General features: G+C 38.8%; 1 protein-coding gene across 1 annotated transcript in view; it reads right to left on the reverse strand.

The window, feature by feature from the left end:
* LOC116801633 overlaps positions 1 to 23442 on the reverse strand; it is an 80435-nt gene that overhangs the window by 9429 nt on the left and 47564 nt on the right. Inside the window, 1 exon segment of the mRNA XM_032722446.1 lies at positions 3828 to 3997. Within this exon segment, the coding sequence (XP_032578337.1) occupies positions 3828 to 3997 (170 nt within the window).

Here is a 23442-nt window from a genome sequence, read left to right on the forward strand (position 1 = left end):
GTTTCGGACTGATTTACATGACCTGCGCTTGTGTTGTGTTTTTGCGCTGGGTATTGATTATAATTATTTCTTTGGAAATTATTATTAAAATTGTGTCGGTAATTATTATAATTCCACTGGTTGTTATTATTCCTAGGATGAATATAATTTTTATACGAACGATTTTGAACTCTTATGGAGCCATCTACTTCCATAGGTTCTGGTGGTGGTTGAACTTTGGAATTATTATTAAAATTCCAATTGTTATTCGCTCCGAAGTTCCCGTTTTGCGGCCAATTATTATTTATCCTATTTGGTGTATTATTAATCTGTCTAGGGGCAAATCTAAGGTTGTTTCCTTGAGCTCTAAAGTTGTTAGACTCTAATTCCTGACACTTTGTTAAAGGATTTGTTAAGTCTGGTGGGTTAAGAGAGAAGAGTGTTTCTGAGATTGAATCGTTTAATCCAGAAATAAAAATTCGTAGAGCGTTGCTCCTAATTGTTTTATTTGTTTCCTTGGTTATAAGGCTGTCCTTTCCATAAGTCATTATAGTTTTATTTATAAGTAACGTAATTTTCTCATTTACTTCGTTGTAGAATTCGGTTATAAATAAAATCCAATCTGGAAAGAATTGCTTGAAAGTTTAAAACGGTACCATGGTTGGTTAGAGCATCGTGTGCTGCTCCCATGATTTTATTACGTAAAATTGTTAAAGCGATAAAATATTGTTCACTTTCAATTTTATATAGACTCATTGCGGTTTCCGCCGCTTCTCTCCAGCCTACATATTGGGTTATTTCACCTTTGAACTTTGGTAAGGATTTAATTACCTCTAATGTAGTTTCGCATTTTGTGGTTCGGTCAATTGTTTGGATCTTATAGTCTTCCATTTAATTTTTGTTAGCGGTTAACTGCTCTTCTATCCCTTCAATTTTTCTGGTTACTTCACTCAACTGTACATTTATTAATCGGTTTATTAATTCCATTGTCAGATTGCTGGCGCTGGATATCCCGCCCGCAAAAAGGATTGATACTGAACCTCCGGTTGCCATTGTTAAATTTAAATTATCAAAACTATTTATCAAATCTTCCAGATTGTTTTAAATTAAATTGATATTGTAATATTTAATTTTAATGTAGTACGCTCTGTATCTTAATCTTAATTTTTAAATTTTTACTTAGAGACTTAGTGTTGTTTTTATCTGCTCACGATACTTTCCGTGGGAGTTCTTCCTTCAGCGTAGTTGGTGGAGGGTAGGGGTCTTCCTTCAATTGGTTGGTCTTAATAATTCTTTGTTGGAGTCTTCCTTCAATTGGGTCGTCTTGATTATTATTTATTGGGTTCTTCCTTCAATTTTATATAGCCTTTTTTTTAATTTGTTTGAATTTCTTTGGGTTCGTTGTTGAGTTCTGAATTTTTATTATTATGTTATGTTTATGTTATGTTTAATATTATTATGTTCTCGTAATTTGTATTAAGTATTCAGTCCACCTTTTTATGTTAAATTCTTAATTGGATTATTGCATTAATTGATTTCCAATTAAGTTTTTATCACGATCACTTTCACAGTAGTTAGGTGTCGTTGGATTGTTGTGGATGTTTTATTTTTCCACTAAAAATATGGATTGTTGGCGGCGCGAGTTCCGCTTTATTTTTAACTTATTATTGTTAATATTTATTTAGAACTTTTAAATACGCCGCCCCACGTTGGGCGCCATTTAAAATTGTTACTCTTTATTTATTAAAAAAAAAATAAATTTTATTTTTTATTATTTAACATTTATTCGGTGATAAACTTTTTCACTTATACTATTACGAGACATTTTGTTGGTAGCTTATCTTTAGCTTCGAGCTGTTGACGATCTCGTCCCGATTCAGACTCCGACTGACTGATCTTCCAATTCTAAGTCCTAATCCAATCAACCTCGGCCAGAAGCTTTTCTTTCGGAAAATTACCGAACTTTCGATAAAAGCTTTATGCTGGAAATTTTCCACTGCATTGTGAAATTCAATTATGCTGATCGATGCAGTTTTTGATTGATGCGCAATAAGTCGGCCGTGGTTTGGTCTCCAAGCGGAAGCTGTGTTTACGTTAAGTTTGGGTTGCTTATGTTAGCGGGTAGCTGAGTGCTGGAAAAGGCAATGACAAAAACAAAGACAAAGGAAATGCCGACGAGATTGAGAATTGAAATTTGTTTATAAACTGTGGAAGGGAGCTATGTTCATGGGTTGGATAACTTGCACGTTTGCTCGCCACAGAGTCTAGACTTTGGACTTTGGACTTTTGCACTTTGCTGTGCGAAAATGAAAGCTAAGCTTAATCAAAGGGCTCTCGATCTTTGAATTCATTTCGTTCTTTTTGTTATTTCAGTTGGCTCGCCAAGTGATCGAATGTTTAGGGGACGTTGGCTAGCCACAGAGTCTAGACTTTGAAACATAATGTTGTGCGTAAATAACAACTAAGCTTTATCAAAAGGCTCTCGATCTTTGATTATGTGTGTGTGTGATTGCACTTACACATTAATGTGTGTGTGTGAGTGTTTACAATAGTGTGTGTGGTTGGGGAGTTGTGGATGTAGAATGGATATGTTACTATATTGTTGATCAGGCCAATACCCGCATCGATCTGGCCCTGACGGTCTGACCGTAGAACCGTCGAGATCTTAGGAACTATAAAAGCTAGAACCGGCCAGAATTGCAACGCCTACACTTTCGAAAAATGTTTTGATATTTTTATTATTCTTGTAAATTTCTATCGATTTGACAAAAAACTTTTTGCTACTCCCACTCTAAAGACCAAACACCGTCTGATCTTTGACACAGGCTATCTGTTCGATGTTTTGAGCTTTTGGGGAATTTCGCTCTTGCTTTGTATGTGTTGCAATTCTACACATTCTTAAAGTGCGTTTGGACTTAGATGGCGAAGAATTACGTCGAAAGACTATGCTGTTTTGTTTGTGTTGCCACGAATAGCCCACCTATCTTGTTTTATTCAAGAATCATTTTGTTGATTTTTATTTGGCTTCTTTAAGTTGTGTGAGTTTTTTCTGGGCCATTGTCAGCTCCCTTACCTTTCCCTTGTTTATCAGGAGAGCGGTACTGGGACTTGCGAACATTCTTACTCTTAGACTTCTGATCCATTGGTTTAGCGTACGATGTTGGAAACTGGCTTCCTTTAATGCTGGCCTCAGCGTCCCTCGCCATGCCGACGGCAGGTCTTTTGGGTGTGCGGGTAACACAAATACCTTTAGATTTTCCCTGATCTAGTGATTCCCAATTTCAATGTTTTGGGTCATAACAATTTTTTTTTTACGAGTGTCAGCTTACGCTTGACTTTGTCATGGTGGAGGCTTTAACCGCAGCAAGCGCAGTGAACTCCTGTCTGTGCAGGAGCAGTCTAACCTTGCTAAATGGCATTTAAAAATCCGTGGCGTATTGTCTTCAAGCTACATAATTGCCTTATTCGCCTGTAAGGTCTAGTAATGATATAACCACGTGGAGTGGGATGGATTGCGTATCGTTTCTAAAGATGTAGCCGTCAGACGCCTAAATGGCGGACTCTTCCAGGACTAGTCACTTAATGTGTTGGAACTACGGGTAGGAGAGATGTGTAATTCTGGTTGATTCAAAGGTTTTGAGATAGTACTTGATAAATTAGGCACACACTAAATAATATTTAATATTTACTTATTTTAGGTAACAGTCAATTGGCACACTAATATGAAATATTGAGTGGTCAAACAATCAATTAGCCAAAGCACTGTTTTGGTTTAAACCATAATTTTGCTTAAATAGTTTGAATAGGTTCAAAGCAGTATCGAATATTAAATTGTAAAGTAAACAAACCAGCAAAGTCTAAAATTCTTTTAGAATCATAAAATTGATCTGAAGGCAATGATATCGTGCTTTTCATTAGGAGAGTGAAAATCGTCATTAAGATTAGTTCTGCATACAAATGGGCCAGGATTGTCAATAGCTGTGACTTCAACATGTTTGTAGAATAATTAAAGTCCGATCTGAAAAACATATAAAAAAATCACTTTATTATAAACAATAGAGAATGTTATATTGCGACTTTTATCTGACATATCGATAGATATTGTAGAATATAAGGTAATAAAATTGCGAAAAAGCTCTAATTGCGTCAATCGTGTTTTTCAAGCGCTGGTACAGGGATACGCCCTAACTTAGGTACGACTACAGTAATTTACTCCCAATACAAACATTTTTATTTTGGCAGCATAGGTGTAAACGGTAAATAAAAAGAAATCAAATAAAAGAAAGAATCGTACATTTGTTTTGCACTATGCATCGACTTTTTGATGATGGTTATTTATTGGCGACAAATACAAGGGCAAAGGCAATGCTGCTGAGATTGGAGTTTGAAATTTGTTTATCAACTGGGGCAGATTGCTTTTAAGTGTTGGATAACTCTCCCCTTCTGAAATGACGCGCCCCGCTTCATTATGAATTTCACATAAACGTTCTTTTAATACTGTTAAACATCCTTTTTCAGTATTTAGATTTTCAAGTTCTGGCCGTTTTGGTTACACTTATAGTATATTATATTTTATTATTAATGTAGTAATCAAATATTAAAATTATGGAAAGGATACTTCTCAATAGGATGCGTATTCCGGACTCAACATGGAACAACCGAGCTCATAGAGTTGTCAATTTTGCACTAGAAGCCCTAGAAAGGAAAGAGTATGCGGTAGCAGCTTATCTGGACATTCAACAAGCTTTCGACAGAGTGTGGCATCCTGGACTTCTACATAAAGCTAAGAAAATTCGAACACCCCAGCTATTCCAGCTTGTGAAGAGCTTTTTGCTAGGACGTACCTTCTGTGTGACGACCGATGGATGCACTTCGTCTTCAAAAGCCATCAAAGCTGGAGTACCTCAAGGAAGTGTGTTAGGCCCTACTCTATACTCAATCTTCTCCGCGGACATGCCCACCCGGGCAGCAGTCACTGGCTTAGATCGCAAAGATGTGCTGATTGCAACATATGCTGACGACACAGCGGTACTGACAAAAAGCAACAGCATTATCGAGGCCTCAGATGCACTGCAAGAGTACTCGGACGCATTCTAGAAGTGGGCAGAGCTGTGGAACATCTGCATTAATGCCGACAAATGCGCAAACGTCACCTTCACAAAGCGCATAGGTAGTTGCCATTCTGTCTCACTTAAAGGAAGAGTGCTTGACCACAAGTCATCATACAAATATCTTGGAGTGATTTTATATAGAAGCTTAACCTTCGGAAAGCATATCACGGCGATACAGCAGTCCTTTAAAAAGAAGGTTTCTAAAATGTCCTGGTTAATTGCTGCCCTTGCCTACAAGGTTAAAATTTACAAGAGCATATTAGCTCCCGGTCTATTCTATGCCACACAGGTGTATGGAATCGCTGCCAAAACGCACCTGTTCTTCAGGCAAAAACCCTGAGGAAGATTACAGGCGCTCCTTGGTACATGAGGACCGGAAATATCGAACGCGATCCGAATGTGGCAAAAATTGGAGACAGGATTCAGGAAATAGCAAAAAATACAATGACAGACTAGAATCTCATCCTAATAGTCTAGCTACCCGACTAAGTATCGCATCCCAAAGCCATCGGACAAGTACGAGATGATTAAAACGCCACCACCCTCAAGACCTGTCTGACCGGAACTTGACAGAAGTCCTAGTTAATTCAAATCTTCTATATATTATTGCCTAAACATACCATTTCTTTAATACTCTTAATCATATAATCTTTGTAAATAACTTAGAAAATAAGAATAGTTAAAATTATACCGATTTGATTAAGTTGTTCAAGAAGGAACGCTAAAAAAACAAGCACCTTCTTGAATGATATCTATATTCTTATTTTTGTCTCGTATTTTTGTGCAAACTGATTTCTCTCTTTTTAGTAAGCGGGTAAAACAAGTTTTATATTTACTTAAAATACCATAGATATTAAAAAGTTCGTTCTTAACGTTCTTAAGTTAGATACTTCATAGAAAGTGTTTTCGAATTTTGCGACCTGATTACTTATTAGTAATTTTCAATCATTATGTGAAATGGATCAGGCATAATAAATTCCGCATATATTTACTATTACAGGGTATTTGATATAAATAATGAAGAGTTATTTATGTAGTACAATTTTGAATACGGAGATATCCATTAGATCTGCAATAATTACAGGCTTTTGTTGGTGATTTAATATTTCTTTAATGTCTTCATTATTTAACATTTTTGTGTTAAATACATCAATTTTTGCCAGTAAATGTTATCAAAGTGATCGGAAAGTGATTTTATCTCATTTGGTTGGTTATTGTTTTCAATTAGTCGTTTATTTTATTCTGTGTTGTAATCAAATCATCGTTATCCGGAGTTCCAGTTAACCATTTCCAAACAGTGTCTAACTCATCTATTCCCCTTCTTGATTTAGTTGATATCAGCTGTGACAAAATTTGTTGAATATCAGTTTAAGTTTCAAATAAAACTTCTTCGTGTTCGGACTTTTTATTTCGCGTTTACTCTTTCAGCCTTCGCTCTCAATTCGCTGAGTTTGGGTGAAGATTAGGCTCTTCCCATTATGGTTGTCAGTGTTCCACACTTGGACAACAAAACAATAAAATTAATTCGATTAATTGTAGTTCGTAAGTTATTTCCCATTGTGACCTTTTATTTGGATCCTTTTTTATGTATCCTAATTCTAGATCGATTATTTCTTTATAAAAACTTAAGTTAGTTACGTGGAATAAGTCAGCATATGATTCATAGGTAAGGACATCCTTTTTGTCCTTGAACAGGAAGAATTCGTGATTGGAGTAATCAATTATTTCTGAAGTGGCTATCATTACGAATGGTGTTAAAAGTAATAAGAAATGCATTTTCTGTAATTTTAAAAGAAATATAATGTTTGTTAAAACTTAATATTGTCCTTGTGAATAATTCTTATTTTAATATTATTATTATTTTGTTAGGCAAGTTTTTCCTTACCACCCTGTTTCTTATATCTTGATTTTAGTTTATTTCTTTCTCCATGTTTCCTTTCATAAACTACTTGCCCTACATGATATTCTTTTTCCTCAAGACCGTCGTGTCATAAGTTTCTAACATTTTTTCTTGAGTGTTCTTTAGAATTTTTTAAATGTTTTCGTGTTCAATTTTATTATAGAGAATTTCGAAAGTTTTTTGATTTGTTGTAGAATGAATGCTTTTTTTTTCTTTTGCGACTCTAATAATTATTTCAGAATAGTCAGTGAGATTAAATTCTTCCTTTATACAACGAGCTAATTCTGTTAATGTTGAGTGTGCCCTTTCTACTTGTCCGTTCGAGGTACTGAGTCTGGGGTCGGCGAAATGTAGAGTTAAACCACATCTTTGTGCAAAGGATTTGAATTTAGCAGAGGTGAAGCTTGGTTCTTAAAAGTCATAATTACTTTGGTGTGGGGAAATTGTTGAAGCAATTCCATTACTTTATTCTCTATGTTAAGTTTATTTTGGATTTTTTTTAATACCATGTGTTGTTTTTTTTTTTAATAGATGTGTTTCATCTATTATGATAGCCTTATCCTCATTATTCTCTACGTCTTGCATTCCTATCGTTGTACTGGTAGTGGTGGTAGATATTCTCTTAATATTCCAAATAGATTTTCTGTTGTGTCATATTCGATTATACATACAGCTGTGTGTAAAAAAATAGCAATGCGACGGAAGCTAAGAAATACAAAGGTATTTTTCCATATCCCTTTTCGGAATCCACTTTTTATTCCACTTATTTTTGTAAAATGGAATGTGTAGATAGGGAAAAAAAGAAAACCCCGATAGTTTGTCATGTTATTCTTTTTTTTGTTTGCGTTTTTGAGCAAAATCACAACTTGTAGGCTGTTCATTAGAATAGCACTGTCTGGTTTTGACCAACGTAAAGTCGCGAAATTATCAATATTTTCTAAAAAGTGAGTTTGGTTAAGTTAGTTCGTATATAAAAAATTATATTTTAGTGGGTAAAGGACACCACTGCTCCCAGGAGAAAAGAATGTTAATTTTTAAGCTTAGAAAGGAAAACATATAAGGGCATTCAAAAAACCCTTGAATGTTCTGCCAAAATGGTATCCAATGCCATTAAATATGAATGAAAGCCCGCAAACCGTGGTACCATACGTAAAACCACAGATATAGAGGATCGGCGTATAGTTCGTTACAGCAAAGTCTATCCTTTTGCATCCTTTAGGAACATAAAGTCTGAGCTGAACTTGGGAATCAGCGACGTTACTATTCAGAGATGACTACTGAATCAAAATTTAAGTGCGAGGAGTCCACGAAAGGATCTCCTACTTAGCCCTAGGCATATTAAGGCAAGGTTAAGCTTCTATAAAACCTACCTAATCTGGCCAGTCTCCAAATGGCGTAATATCCTTTGGATTGATGAGTCAAAAATAGTGATATTTCGTGGAACTGGTTCACTACAGTATATCTGATGACCTCCAAACACGGAGTACCACCCAAAACACCCACTTCAATCATGGTGGACCGAAAATTCTGGTATGGGCTTGTTTTTTTTACAATGGTATGAGTCCATAACATCTGATTTATGGTATTATAGATTAAAACGCCTATGCAAATATACTTAGTGATGTCTTACTGTCAACATTCCAACAGTATAATGATACGACACGCAAAAGCAAATCGGCTAGGAACAGGTTCACCCAAAATAGAATAGACGTAATGCCGTGGCCAGCATCATCTTCCGATTTAAACCCGATTGAAAACCTGTGGGGGGACATTAAACAATATGTGTCGAAAAAATCCCTGACGTCCGAGGCTCAGTCAGGGCCTCATGCTCAGAGGCATGGTCAAAAATACCCCTCTAACGTTGCCAGGACCTGGTGGACTCACTGTCGCGTGGGTGTAAGGCTGTGCTGGCTAACAAAGGGTATCCAACCAAATATTTATATTTAACACATTAAAAAGAAAAACAAAGTTCGTTCTAAGTCAAGTTAATTTTTTTTACTAGTTTTTCATAGCACTGCTATTTTAGTGAACATCTGAATTTCTGCCTATTATGTTGTTTTAATGTATATTTTCGAAACTAATGAAGAAATAAAAGTGAAACATTTTCTAAATTGTTTGAATTAAATACCTAACGATATTATAAAAAAAATTTTACTATTAAAATTGTAAATCATAGTTATTTTTTATCTTAAACTCGCAGGTCTCAAGCTACGACATTTGTTGTTCCGGGCTTATATATTATTTTTGGAGTGAAACTTTCTATGAAAGAATACCATCTTTTTTAATTTCTATGTTTGAGTTTATATCTGAGATTGTAAAGGATAAAGATTGATGGTCTGTTTGTATTTCTATACCGATTACTCCATATAAATAATTTCTGAGATTTGTATGAGCCCAAACTATGGCTAACAATTCTTTTTTATTTGTCGCTTAAAGTTGTTCGGTTTTATTTAAGATGTTAGACATGAAAGTAATTGGTTTATTATCCTGTGATAAAACTACTCCGATAGCTACATCTGGTGCATCTGTTGTCAAAGTGAATTTTTTATTATAATCTGGTTGAACTAATTCAACTTTTTTTTTCCATGTTTTGCTTATTTATTGAATCTTCCCTTTTACTTAAGAGACTAACAATAAGTTTTCAAATCTTATTCTAAACTCACTAAATATCATTTTATGAAATAATTCGTGCTGGGGGCCTAACAAATTTAACGCTGGGCTGGTTGGTCGGTCCGGTGCAGTCGGCTTTGGCTGCATACTCGAATAAGTTTTCTTGCAAGAGGATTTGGATGTGAGGGTAGTTTTTCATTGTGTTTTACTTTCTTCTCTGCTATTGTCTCAATGACAAATTTTATTTGTAAGTCTCTGTGTATATTCTCGTTCCGAAGATACCATGGAGCTCCAGTAATGATTCTCAGAATCCTAGACTGTGCTCGCTGTATTATGTCTATGTTGCTTATCGATGCGTTGCCCCATAGCTCGGAGCCATAGGTCCATATGGGTATTAAAACGAAATTATAAAAGAGGAATTTGTACTCCAAGCCTAGTGGAGAGCAAACGTTTATAAACCAGTGTAGATCCCTTGCTTTTAGACTGAGGTGCGTCGTCTTGGCCTCTATGTGTTTCCGCCAGGTGAGCCGCTTGTCCAGATGAATACCTAAGTATGTTACGTTATCGGCTTGTGCGATGCGCGTGTGGTTCATTACCAAGGGTGGGCAGGTTTGTTTGTTTATGTTACCTGTTTGCACTTTCCTTCGTTTACTCGTATGCGCCAATTTGCAAGCCATTGTTCTACACAAGTTAGATGGCGTGCTAGTTGCATCGTAGCTTTTACTGGGCATCTGGATCGACTTAGTATTGCAGTGTCATCAGCGAATGTGTATATCGTTAGCTGGTAGTTTGTTGGGATGCCCGCCGTGTATAGGGTGTATAGTATTGGGTCCAGAACGCTTGCCCTTGAGGCACTCCGGCTTCTATAGTACAATCGCTTGAAGTGCTTTAACTGCATCTGACCGCAAACACTTTTTTATATAGGTAAGACGCTAGAAGCTTATGTATGTTTTGAGGCAGCAGTTTGACTACTATATTTTAAACATAAGTCCATCCAGCCATACTCTATCGAATGCTTGTGCAACGTCTAAGAAGAGAGCTGTGCAATATTCACGGTGTTCAAAGGCTGTGCGAATTTCTGTTGTGATGCGGTTAACCTGTTCAATGACTCCATGTTTTGCCCGAAAACCAAATTGGTGCGATGGGAGTGTATTTTGAGGTGGGGGCTGATGCGTAGCAGCAGCACTTTTTCAAATAACTTGGATAGACAAGTAAGTGACCTTATTGGCCTGCATGATGATGGCTGTGTTTTGTCCTTCCCAGGCTTAGAGATCATAATTATAATTGATTTCTTTCACTTTTGAGGGAAGTATCCAATTTTAGTAATTGCGTTGAAGAGCAAGCAGATTCGTAGAACTGCACACATTGGGAGATCGATGATCATTTTCGGGGTTATTAAGTCGTAGCCAGGCGATTTTCCAGTCTTCAGTTGCTCTTTAATTACTTTCGTTATCTCGCTTGGCCGAAATTCTACAGGATCTTGTGGTGCTAAGTCAGATGCAGTTAAAGGCGGGAGAGTAAATGGATTTGGTTAAAATACTTTTTAAGATGATCAGCGAAGACTCTTGCTCTGTCCGTGTCACTGCGAGACCAGTTTCCGGTAGAGTTACGGAGAGGTACAACCGTTTCTGTTGGTGCCTGTAGGTTCCTGTGGTCCTTCCACAACGAGTTCTTTGTACCTGTGTGAGATTCCCGATATACCTTAGTTGTGCGCCCGCTTCTCCTTTCTTAAGCGCTTTAGTAAGTCTGCGAGAAGCTGCTTTTAATTTACTCTTTGCGATAGGTGATCTGTGCTCCTGCCACTCCCTTCGATGTCGTCGTTTTTCAAGCACAAGCAGTTCAATATCTCTACTTGTCTTGTTAAACTTTATACTGCATACATGGTTGTCTTGTGCAGTTGACGCTTTTGCTGCTGGGACAAGTTAGTAATTCTATATCACCAGCAAACTGATCAATGTCTTGCTTGGTTTCCAGGGGGATAGAAAAGCCGGTATGGGAACAAACATATTTTTTGTACCTCGCCCAGTTGGTCCTATTGCTTGTAAGCCTACACGGTCGCTCGATGTGTTGTAACTGGTACAAAAGATGAAAGAGCACCGGACAGTGATCAGATGAGAGTTCTGGAAGTGCCTCAGCTGTAATCATTGATTGGGGTATCCTTATTGTGATGGCAAAGTCAATCAAATCTGGAAGCTTTATGGGATCTGCTGGCCAGCAGGCGCACCCGAGGAAACATAGTTAAGTTTGTGTTGCGGTTTGATGATTGCGTTTTACAGTTATTTTCCTTTAGGGTTCGCTATCCGAGATCCCCAGTACATGTGCTTGGCATTCCAATCGCCAGCTGCAACAAACCTTTTACCAAACGAGTTAAAAAGTGTTGTGAATTTTTCCTCAGAGATTCTGAAGCGACGTGCGTAATAGACATCAGCCAGAGTGAGAGCACCGTTATGGCATTGGAGTTTTATAGAGGTACATTGTAAGCAGTCTTCTTGTCAATTACCGAGAAAGTGGTGCTTAATTCGCAATCGTATTAGTATCCCAGTGCCTCCATGGGTCTTGCCATCCGGATGATTCGTAAAGTAAAATGTATATCCTGGTATTTGGAAGTTGTACTTTTCGGTAAGGTGAGTCTCTGAGAGTAGCATAACGTCAATGTTTCTGTCGGCTAAGAACTGAGCAAGTTCTAGCTTGTGCCGAGAAATGCCATTAGCGTTCCAGGTAGCTAATATTAAGGGAGTCATCCTTAATCATCATCATATCCTGTTTTAGAAGAAACGAGCAATTGAATAAGGATGTTTTGGTTCCTCACAAGCTCTTGCATAGTTTCTTGCATGAAGGTCATGAAGTCTTTTTTATTTTCTTATAATCGCGTCAAAGCAACGAATTTTATTCTGGATGCTGGAGGTGACTGCTGTCGGTACTTGGATACCTGATTTTAGTACACTTGCAAAGGAAGAATTTGGCATTGTTCGGTGGCTGGCAGACGAAGGGATGTTAGTTGTAGTCGGTTCCATTACTTTGTGAGTTGTTGGTGTGATACGATCCCGAGCTGAATCCACTCGTTTGTTTAGGCGACTCATGAGTTCCTTGTAAACAATGCATCCTCGCCAGTTAGCTGTGTGTTTTTCGCCACAGTTGCTGCATAACTTAATTGAACTGTCGTTTTTATTCTTAGGTCCGTTTACAGTACTGTGGGCATCGCTGCAAACGACGCAGATGGATTTTAGGGTGCAGTACGCTTTGGTGTGTCCATATTCTTGGCAGTTACAGGTTGCACAGGTTGCCTGCGCTTGTGTGGCTCTTCTACGGTTATTCTTCGGTGCAGTAAATACAGTAGCTTATATATAGGATGTACTTCATTTTTGTTGTTTTACTGACTCGATGGCTCTAGTTCGAATTTAAAGAGTGGCTGCGGCTCTTTGTTTCTGTTGAGAATGTTGATCACCGTTTTGGCGTTGAAGTTCTTCTACTTTAGTGCCGCAATAATTTCGGATGCTGTCACTGATGACTCTATTTCATTAATGACAACCTGAAATCCTTTGGCACTTTGGCACAGCTGGTGTAGTCACTTTTCCCAGCTTCGTCCAGGTACTTGGTCACTGATCGGTGGCTAGACTCATCCTGAGTCTGCACTTTCGTTTATTGTATGTTACCCTTAGTAAGAGGTAGAACATGGAACTTGTTTTCTCTTTATTTGGATGTAGCGATCCAGCCCTGTTTGACAAAGTTGTTTGTTTTGTTTTGGTTCTTGTCCGCTTCCGCTTTCAAGAGTTGGTGTGAGTGCTCTCGCTTTCGTTGTTGTTGGTACAGCGGAATTGTACACCGCTGTCGGTTTTGACCATAGAGTTGGTGTTGGTGCTGTTGCAGTTTTTATTGCAGTTATTGTTGCTAAAGGTGCAGTTGCAGTAGATATCGTGATTGCTGTACTGGTAGCTAAAGAACTTGACACCGTTTGGAATGGGGAGAGCTTGAGAGATACGCTCTCATTGCGTTCGGGTTCATTTCGTGCAGTCATAAACATTGGTGAGCAAGACCGCGATCGTTTGCATTCTGCAGGTGCTAGGTCATTGACCGGGTGGATGATTTGGCACTCGCGGCGTCAGACACGACGGTGAAGTATGCATTGTTCCGGTGCAAAGAGAGTCGACGCTCGTCTTGCTCTTTTTGCCGCTGAACGCGCAATTTGCGTTGGCTCCTTTTAGAACGATCGATTTGTTCGTTGTCTATTTGTTTTTTAGTTTTACTTTTTTATTCCACACACAGAAAATGTTATAGTATAGCAATTTAAAATTGCCGATAGCGTCTCTTTCGCTTTCGATTTATTTATATATTTTATGTTATTAACTATTTGCTTCACTAAATTAAGTGATTTTGTACGGAGCTCGATGAAAACACGTTTCTAGGCGTATACGCAGATCTCTTGTCAACTTGTGGAGTTGGATAGTTCATAATTGTGGAAATTTTTTCTGGATCTGTAATTAAACATTGTGAGAAACAATATAACCAAGAAATGCTATTTCTAATTTAAGGAATTTGATTTTTCAAGATAGATTTTCATATTAGCTTGTTGTAAACTATTAATTATTTTAATTAGATCGGTATAATGATGTTCAGTTGTATTTGAAAACATATAAGCATGGCAAGTTTTTCCGAGTTGTACTCTTAATATATCGTCCATTGCTCTTTGAAATATTCTAGGTGCGTTCGTAATCCAAATGGCATACGTCAAATTTCCCGTTGTTAATAGAAAAGGCTGTTTTTTTTTCGATATCTGACTCTTTGGTGAAATCCTGATTCCTGATTCAATTGTTGAGAAATATTTAGACTTTCCAAAGTAAGATAATATTATAGACGGGTCTTGCATCTGGTATCTGTCCGGCACGGGTCCCACTGCCACACCTCCCGCCCAACCGACCGAGGGGCGCTGCCGTGTATCGCACGGCTCGATTCGCGAGAAGATATAGACGCGATATAAAAAAGGGAACAGGAACGAGGAAATGAATATAATTTAAAATAACTATGTTAAATATTAGTGTTAGTAGGATCTAATTATGTAATAAAAAAGATAAAATCGATTACTTTAATAGCGGCAGAGAGTCAAGATTACATATAATAGGATAAAGTCTATTATAGTCAGAACATAATACTCTGTAAGGGTCATGCAACTCATAGTTAGATCTACAATGATTTAAGATAAGGGGTATAAGATAAGATATAAGATAGGAGTTATATATATATAGACTAATCAAGTCGGGACTCTCAACATCTCCACGAATAAGCTTACAAATAAAGACTGTTCCAAGCATAGTTCCACGGTTAGCTAGGGAAGGTCATAACTTTACACTTGGAGCCATTTAAGTCTAATATGTTATCACGGCACCATATTTGAAATCGGTCTAGATCGGATTGTAAGTCCAAATGGCAAGAAGTGTCCTTGTACTGGAGGCATAATTTAACATCGTCTGCGTACATAAGTACACGCGAATGTTTTATTATTAAGGGGAGGTAAGGTAAAAAGAAGCGGACCAAGATGGCTCCCTTGTGGGACACCGGATGTGACTCGGAGAATAGAAGATAAATAATTTTTAAAGAGGACTTGTTGTGTCCTGCCATTCAGATAGCTTGAAATCCAATTTAGAAGATCAACAGGGAAACCTATAAGATCTAGTTTTTTTATTAGAAGGTAATGATTAACAGAGTCAAATGCTTTACTAAAATCAGTGTAGATGACATCTGTTTGAAGATTATTTTTGAAACCCTGTATTACGAAAGAAGTTAGCTCCAAGAGGTTAGTGGTTGTAGATCTGCGTTTCATAAAACCGTGTTGACACGGTGATATGATTGATCTACAAAGGTGCTGCAAATGAGGAGTGATAACATTTTCGAAAAGTTTTGGGATAGCCGACAATTTAGAGATTCCTCTGTAATTGCGTGCATCTAGTTTGCTACCTTTTTTGTGAAGAGGAATCACAAGGACTCCTTCCATATATGAGGGAATTGTGAAGATTCCAGAGATAAGGTAAACAGTTTCAGTAAAGGCTTGCACAAGGCTTCCGCACAGAATCTGAGCACACAGCCAGGGATTCCATCGGGACCTGGCGAATAGACCGGCTTAACATGCTGAAGATCGTTAAGCAGTGAGCTTTCGTTTATAGTGGTTCAAAATATTAGATTCGACTTAAATGCCGCATAAGAGTATGGCTGTTCGGAATGAGGTAAAGTAGAATATGTTGTTTGAAAAAACTTGGCGAATAGATGGGCTATTGCCTGATCCGATGTTACCGTAGTGTTTTCAAAAAATAGCGAGGAAGGGTAAGAACTTGTTTTTCGCTTAGTGTTAACGAAATTATAAAATTGTGTCGGATCCAGTGCCAGATGGAACTTACAACGGTTTAAATAATTCCTGTAGCACCGAGCATTAAGCACGGTAAAGTTTAACCGAGCGCTTAAATATTTACAAAGGATGGACTGAGAACCGGTATTTTTAAATTTCATATAGAGTCTGGACTTTACATTTCTTAGGTGTGTCAACTCTTTATTAAACCAAGGAGGTTTAGAGATTGACGGATAGTACATCGGAACACAAGAGTCAAAAAATGATTTAATTGCGGTATAAAACATATTAATCGCATCCGCCATTATGTTGCAGGAGTAAAGATCGGACCAATTAAAGCCAGCTATAAAATTGTTTAGCCTCCGAAAATTGCCTTGCGAAAACAGGGAATTCGCTTTGTTGACTTCTCTGAATTTACTTTTAATACCGTACCTACTATAAGTCGATTTCCACCTCGAAAGTAGGCCATTGTGTATTCGTTTATTTTTTAATAATCAATTACTAGTCGATGCTTTAGCGTTCCATCTTCATTTTGACCTTTTTTGGGTACTACTAAGACTGGTGAACTATAAGGGCTTCTACTTGGCCTTATAATTTGTTCTTTTAGCATTCTATCGATTTCATTATTAAAGAAATCTGAGACTGACAGCATGAGGATAGTGTTTGCTACGAATTGCCCTATCATTATTAGTATAGGTATTAGGTATTTCTCCTCGAATATCCGTTCGAAAAGGAAGTGTCATATTTATTTCAGAATGCTCCTTTTAAATTTTGTTCATAATTTTATTTTCGAAATCTTTAATTTTTTTGTTGACGGATAGGGCTCTGATCAAAAAAATTATGATCATCAATGTTACTTATTCTCATTCCTTTCTGGGGTAATTGACTTACGAGGTTCCATTTTTTATGCTAGGTATCGATTGAATTATTATGATTCTGTCCGTTATTATTATCCCCGTCTATAATTATTACTCTGACTATTGAAGTTATTATTCGGATCCAATAAGGTATGAAGACTATCTACTTGCATTCTGGTGGGGGTTGTACCTTTCAATTGTTATTTAAATTCCAATTATTATTGTGTCCAAATTTCCCGTTTGACGGCCAATTATTTTTCTGATTATTGTTCTGATTATTATTCAAATTATTATTCATTCTATGTGATTTATTATTATTCTTTCTGGAATCTACGGGAATAAATCTTAGTTTTCTTTTTATTTTCATTCCTAAGTCCATAATACCTATTTGCCAATTGTTAGACTCTAGTTCCTGACACTGTGCCAGAGCATTTGGCAAGAATGGTGGGTTTAGGGAAAAGAGTGCTTTTGAGATTGAACCGTTCAATCCAGAAATAAAAACTCTAAGAGCGTTGCTCCTAATTGTTATATTCGTATCTTTGGTTATTTCACTATCTTTTCCATATTTCATTATAATTTTATTTATGGGTACCTACGCCAGTAGGTATCACAAGGGCATCAACGCGCCACCAACGGTGGTACGCGCCGTAATTGTGACACACTACTGGAAGTGCAACTACACTCTCCACGCGAGGGCGGCTGGGAACAGGCTCTTAGTTAGGTCATGTCTCTGCTAAGGGTGCTGGCTAATCGTAGTTGGGCTGGAGCTGGTAACTCTCAAAAATTTCCACACCTCCGGGGCGGACGAAGGTGTCATTCGACCCGTGCCGAAAGTCTGCCAGGCTGGGGGCCCGTGTAGGAACTAGCCCAGTCGATAACGGAGTGTCCGGGCAAGTGGCGTCCGCCCGGTCTAGTTAGCCTTACCCGGGTACTGCGGATCTCTGCCCAGGCGGACCTTTTATTTCTCTGCAACTCGTGGGTTCTATGAGCAATAGACCAAATAATTTTAAAATACCGCAGGCCTTGACTGCGGGAAATGGCGCAAGACATTACGAGGAGCGTCTCCTTGACGTAGAGCGGCCTACTTCGGTGGTAACACCAAAAAATGCTCCTAAACGGAGTGCTCGAACGGCACAAGCACGCCCAGTTGCGGGAGGGAAGTATCGGGCAGCCAAACCGAGTCACTCGAATGTGGTCCAAGCCGGCAAAGAGGGACGGGCTAAAAACCCGCAACTTGGTCAGCCTGGGGCCCGGGATGACCCTAACCGTAAGGGGCTGAGCGGGGCCAGAACGAAGTGGTATCTTCGTTACCTTCAGCAGGGCAAGTCACCCGCAGAAGCTTTGTCTCTGGCCAAGACACCGCAGCCTCTAGAGCAAAAGCCCAACTCTGCTTCGAAGCGGGCAAACACCACCCTGACGCCTCCGAACGAAACGCATAAGAGGCGTAATTTGGGATCAACGGGCCTCTAGCCCTAGAGCCTGTATCCTGGCATGTAGAAGTATTAATTATTATATACTTACAGAATTTCTCACGTGGGACTGTGTACCGATCGTGGTAGAAGATGTGGGAGCAACCAAGAAGACTGTGGTGGCATCGGTATACTTTGCCGGTGACGAGGCGTGCCCACCGCCCGAAATCACTGCACTGGCAGAATACTGCAAGAGGACACACTCACCCAGCATCATCGGATGTGATGCAAATGCACATCACGTGATATGGGGCAGCAGCGACGTAAATCAAAGAGGTGAGCCACTCTTAGAATTTAACTTGAATAACAATCTGAATCTGTCGGCAATGTTCCGACATTTGTAACCAGGGTAAGATTTGAGGTTCTGAATATTACACTTTCCAGCAGATCAGTGGCTTCGCATATAAGCGACTGGCACTTATCTCCTGAGGAGTCAATGTCAGATCACAGAATTATTCGTTTTAACATAGGGCTAAATCTAGAATGTAGCGAGCGTAGGCGCAATCCCAGGAATACGAACTGGGAAGGGTTCAATGCCTCCTTACTGCGGAATCCAGCTTCCGCGTGCTACTAATTGGGCCACATCAAAATCAATAGTAATAACGGAGAGATTATGATGGGCAATTGGTACATTCTAGCCCTACAAATCTCCTGGTCCAGATGGCATACAGCCAATCCTGCTACAACGAGCGCTAAATCAGCTCGCAGTACCGATCCGGAAAATACTGATCAGCAGCCTAGCTTTAGGACACATACCTACTGCCTGGAGTATAGCAAAAGTGGTCTTCATTCCAAAAGCTGGAAAGAAAGACATCACTCAGCATTCTGCTTGTAGAGCATCCGCTCCAACGGACGCAGCATGCCTACAGGGCGGGCAGATCAACTGATACTGCCCTATATCACCTGAAAAGCCTTATTGAGGATTCACTTACTCATAAGGAAGTGGCGCTATGTGCCTTCATAGACATACAGGGTGCATTCGACAATACCTCTCATGAGGTCAACGCATCCCTGACAAGAAGAGGACTAGATGCAACAACCAGTAGATGGATCAAATCACTACTGGCATCTAGGCGAGCCATGGCCACTATAGGAGGACAGTCGTTCACAGTATCTACCACAAGGGGATGCCCCCAAGGGGGTGTCCTCTCGCCTCTCTTGTGGAGCTTGCTGGTAGACGTGTTGCTGGACAGACTGACCCGCAGAGGTATACTTTGCCAGGGCTATGCTGACGATATTGTCATTATAGCTAGAGGTAAATATGAGGAAACACTGCGATATCATTCAACTGGGCCTCAACATGACCAGCGAATGGTGCAAGGAAGTAGGCCTGAGCCTAAATCCTAGCAAAACTGTTATTGTTCCTTTCACAAATAGGTACAAGCTACAGAGAATGAAGGCAATAATCCTGTCAGAAAGTCGCATAGAGGCCAGCAAAGAAGTTAAGTATCTTGGGATAGCCCTCGACTCCAAACTTAGCTTCAAAACTCATGTCGATAACACAATTGATAAGAGCACCAGAGCACTTTTCACGTCTAGGAAAATTGCTGGAAAATCGCGGGGAACCTCACCACGCATAATAAGATGGCTGTATCTCATGGTAGTCAGACTCATACTAACCTATAGCCTGGGGTGATAGAGCACGCCTTTGCACCACTAAGGTGACACTTCATAAGCTCCAAAGAATGGCCTGCATATGCATGACAGGAGCAATGCGCACCTGTCCCACTGCAGCCCTAGAAGTACTAATGGAGGTAACGCGTCTTCATATCGTCATTGAAATGAAACGGAAAGCCACCCTAATAAGAATTGAGGGAGCAGAAAAAGACTGCAACCTTACAAGAAAGGATGCTGAAAGCCTAAAAAGGGATATCCCCTTTCTGATGCAACCAAGGGATGAGATACCAGCTGAGCACAGGTTCGCTCAGAACTTCAGCACTCATCTCAGTAATAAAAACAGTTGGACAACCCTGGGGAAAGTACACCCTATGAAACCACAAACAATAAAGTGGTAAACAGACGGATCCCTCACCGACGAGGGAAGTGGGCTGTGGTTTGTAGGCCGCAGGTTAAAATACCACGAATCAATGGGCAGATACACCAGCATTTTTCAAGCTGAAGTCTGTGCTATTGGACGCTCGGGTCGTGGCAAGGACATTCCTATACTATCTGATAGTCAAGCAGCCATAAAGGAGCTCAGCAAAGCTAAGATAACATCTAAGCTAGTAAATGAAGTGAGGACAGCCCTAGACAAACTGGGAGCTGTCAACAAACTCACAATAAGGTGGGTCCCGGGACACAACAACATCCAGGGAAATGAGCTAGCGGACAACCTAGCCAGGAAAGGGGCAGAGAACCCTCTAATTGGTCCCGAACCATTCTGTGATGTTGGTCACCACAGAGTACTGGGCTTACTTAAGTCAATAGAGGAAGAAAAACGTCTGTCCTTCTGGGAACACCTACCAGGACTTAGACAGTCTAAGATTCTCCTTCGTGAATATAACCATAAAAGATTCAAGACACACGGGAAGAACACCGTGCGCATTTTGACTGGCCTTCTTACGGGGATTGCCGACTTCACAGCCATTTGCACAAGATTGGCATTGCAGACAGTGAACTCTGTCGCTTCTGCTGCATGTAGGAGAAGAGCTCTGCACATATTATATGTGACTGCACGGTGCTTTCCATCAGGAGGAACAGACTCCTGGGCATGTATGTAGTCCCACGGGAAACAATTGCAGTCCTGAACCTCAATAAAATTCTCACTTTTATACAGTGCATTGGACTTCAGGGAGATCTTTGAGTCATGAAGGGGTAGTACAATAGATCCTACTGGGTTGCAGTACACATAGAAATCCACTTAATAATAATAATAAATGTCAATATTTCTTGTTTACTTCGTTGTAAAATTCTGTAATGGTCATGCGTCCCTGTCTAAGGATGCTTAATTCTGATTCGAGAATATGGATTTGTCTTTATCGTTGTAAATAAAATCCAATCTGGATAGAATTGATTGAAACTTTAAAACAGTACCATGGTTAGTTAGAGCATCATGTGATGCTCACATGATTTTATTACGTAGAATTGTTGAGGCGATAAAATATTTTTCGCTTTGAATTTTATGTAGACTCAAGGCAGTCTACATATTGGTTTATTTCACCTATGAACTTTGGAAAGGATTTAACTACTTCTAGAATAGTTTCGCATTTTATAGTTGGGTCAATTGTTTGTATTTTATAATCCTCCACTACACTTCTGCTAGCGCATAATTGCCATTAATTGCCTTCAATTATTCTGGTCACTTCACACAATTGTACATTTATTAATCGTTTAATTAATTCCATTGTCAGATTAGGGGCGCTGGATATCCCGCCCGCAAAAAAGATTGGTGCTAAACCTTCGTTTGCCATCGTTAAATTTAAATTTTCAAAACTATTAACTAACTTTTCAAGATTGTTTTTTTTTAATTGATTTTGATATGTGTTTAGCTATTGAGCTTTTTCTATAGCTGTTGAGAATAATAAAAAACCGAAGAAAGTTTGTTTTATTACGACAGTTTTATTTTGCGAAATATCGATAATTTACGATAGCGACAATAAGTAAGTAAGTTTGGTCTTTTCCGAAGCGCGACGAAAAGGCAATTGGCGGGCAGGCAGCCGAAATGCAGCGCCCAAGCTTAACATAGGTAGCTAACAACAACAAAGGAATGAGCGCCGTACAGATAAATGCGCGCGAGAGCAGCGGTTTGCACTATGGGCATGCTACTGCTAATTTGGCTTAAATATTAACAAGTATGAAATTAGTCTACTGCACAGTTTTGGCGGCTGCATGACCCAACAATATGTTTAATTTTAATCTTTATAGTATGCCCTATATCTACTTTTATTTTATTAAAAACATTTTTTTTTTCAAGACTTAATATTATTTTCTGCTTACGATACTTTCCGTTGGAATCATCCTTCCGTTTAGGGGTCCTGATTATTTTCTGTTGGGGTCTTCCTTCAGTTTAATAGTCCTGATTATTATCTATTTGGGTCTTCCTTCAATTTTTTGTATTGATTGCCCTCAGCTCTTCTTTTCTTCCTGGTCTGGATTTTTTTCAATATTTTTGAATATTCACGATTTGTTCACGATCTCGTCCCAATTCAAACTGATCTTCTAATTCTCAATCCTGATCCAATCAACTCCGGCCAGAAGCTTTTCATTCGAAATTTTTAAACTTTCAGATATGTTTAGGATAAACGCGTTATAATGAAATTATTTCACAGCATTGTGAAATTGAAATATGCTGACTGATGCAGTTTTGATTGAAGCGCAATAAGTTGATCATGGCTTGGTCTCCAAGTGGAAGTTGTGTTTACTTTAAGTTTGGTTATTTATCGGGTGGCTAAGTGTTGGCGACAAAGACAAGGGCAAAGTTAATGCTGCTGAGATTGCAGTTTGATATTTGTTTATTAACTGGGGCTTTTGCTATATTTATGGGTTGGATAACTTGCATACTTGAGCTAGAAGACGATTTTCGGGCCAAAATCAATTTTGATCTAATAAACGAATTTACATATTTGGAGTTTAGGCGCATTTCATTGCAAAACTTCAACAGGGTTCTGTGAGCAGTACCTTTTACAGCGTTAACATTAAGTTCAAAAACAACAAAGTTTCGATCTGGAATTGTTATAGTTAATTTTGTAGTTTGTAACATAAATTTACAAAAAAAAAAAAAGAAAATACACATTAAAACTATATTTTATAAAAATAATACAAACATTTTTATTATTATTGTGCGATATTATGTACATAGAGCATACGTGTGCATATGCGTAGAAGAGAGTTGCTAGCTGTAGAGATCTGCGCTCTCTCGCTCTTGAACAAAAATTCGAGCGACCCTAAAGCCACCTCTAGAGCCAGCCCTAAAAAATAGTGGGAAAAAATTTTTTTCGATACGCATCTTGTTATTCTAGTGTCTTTGCTTTAACCATAAAAATCAGCACCAGCGCTTGTTAAGGAGGCCTCCATCACATGCAGCAACGGTGAGTCATTTTTGCATCTTTGACTTATAAAAATTGCACCCTTGTAATTACATACATATTTAGGAGAAGCGGAGCGCGTCTTTTCTTCCACTTCAGCGTCCATATTGTGCAGCACAGCAAGTCGCCTGTTTGTTGTGCGTTCTATCGTTCTCACC

Source organism: Drosophila sechellia, chromosome 3R (assembly GCF_004382195.2).
Source record: "Drosophila sechellia strain sech25 chromosome 3R, ASM438219v1, whole genome shotgun sequence".
NCBI lineage: Eukaryota > Metazoa > Arthropoda > Insecta > Diptera > Drosophilidae > Drosophila > Drosophila sechellia.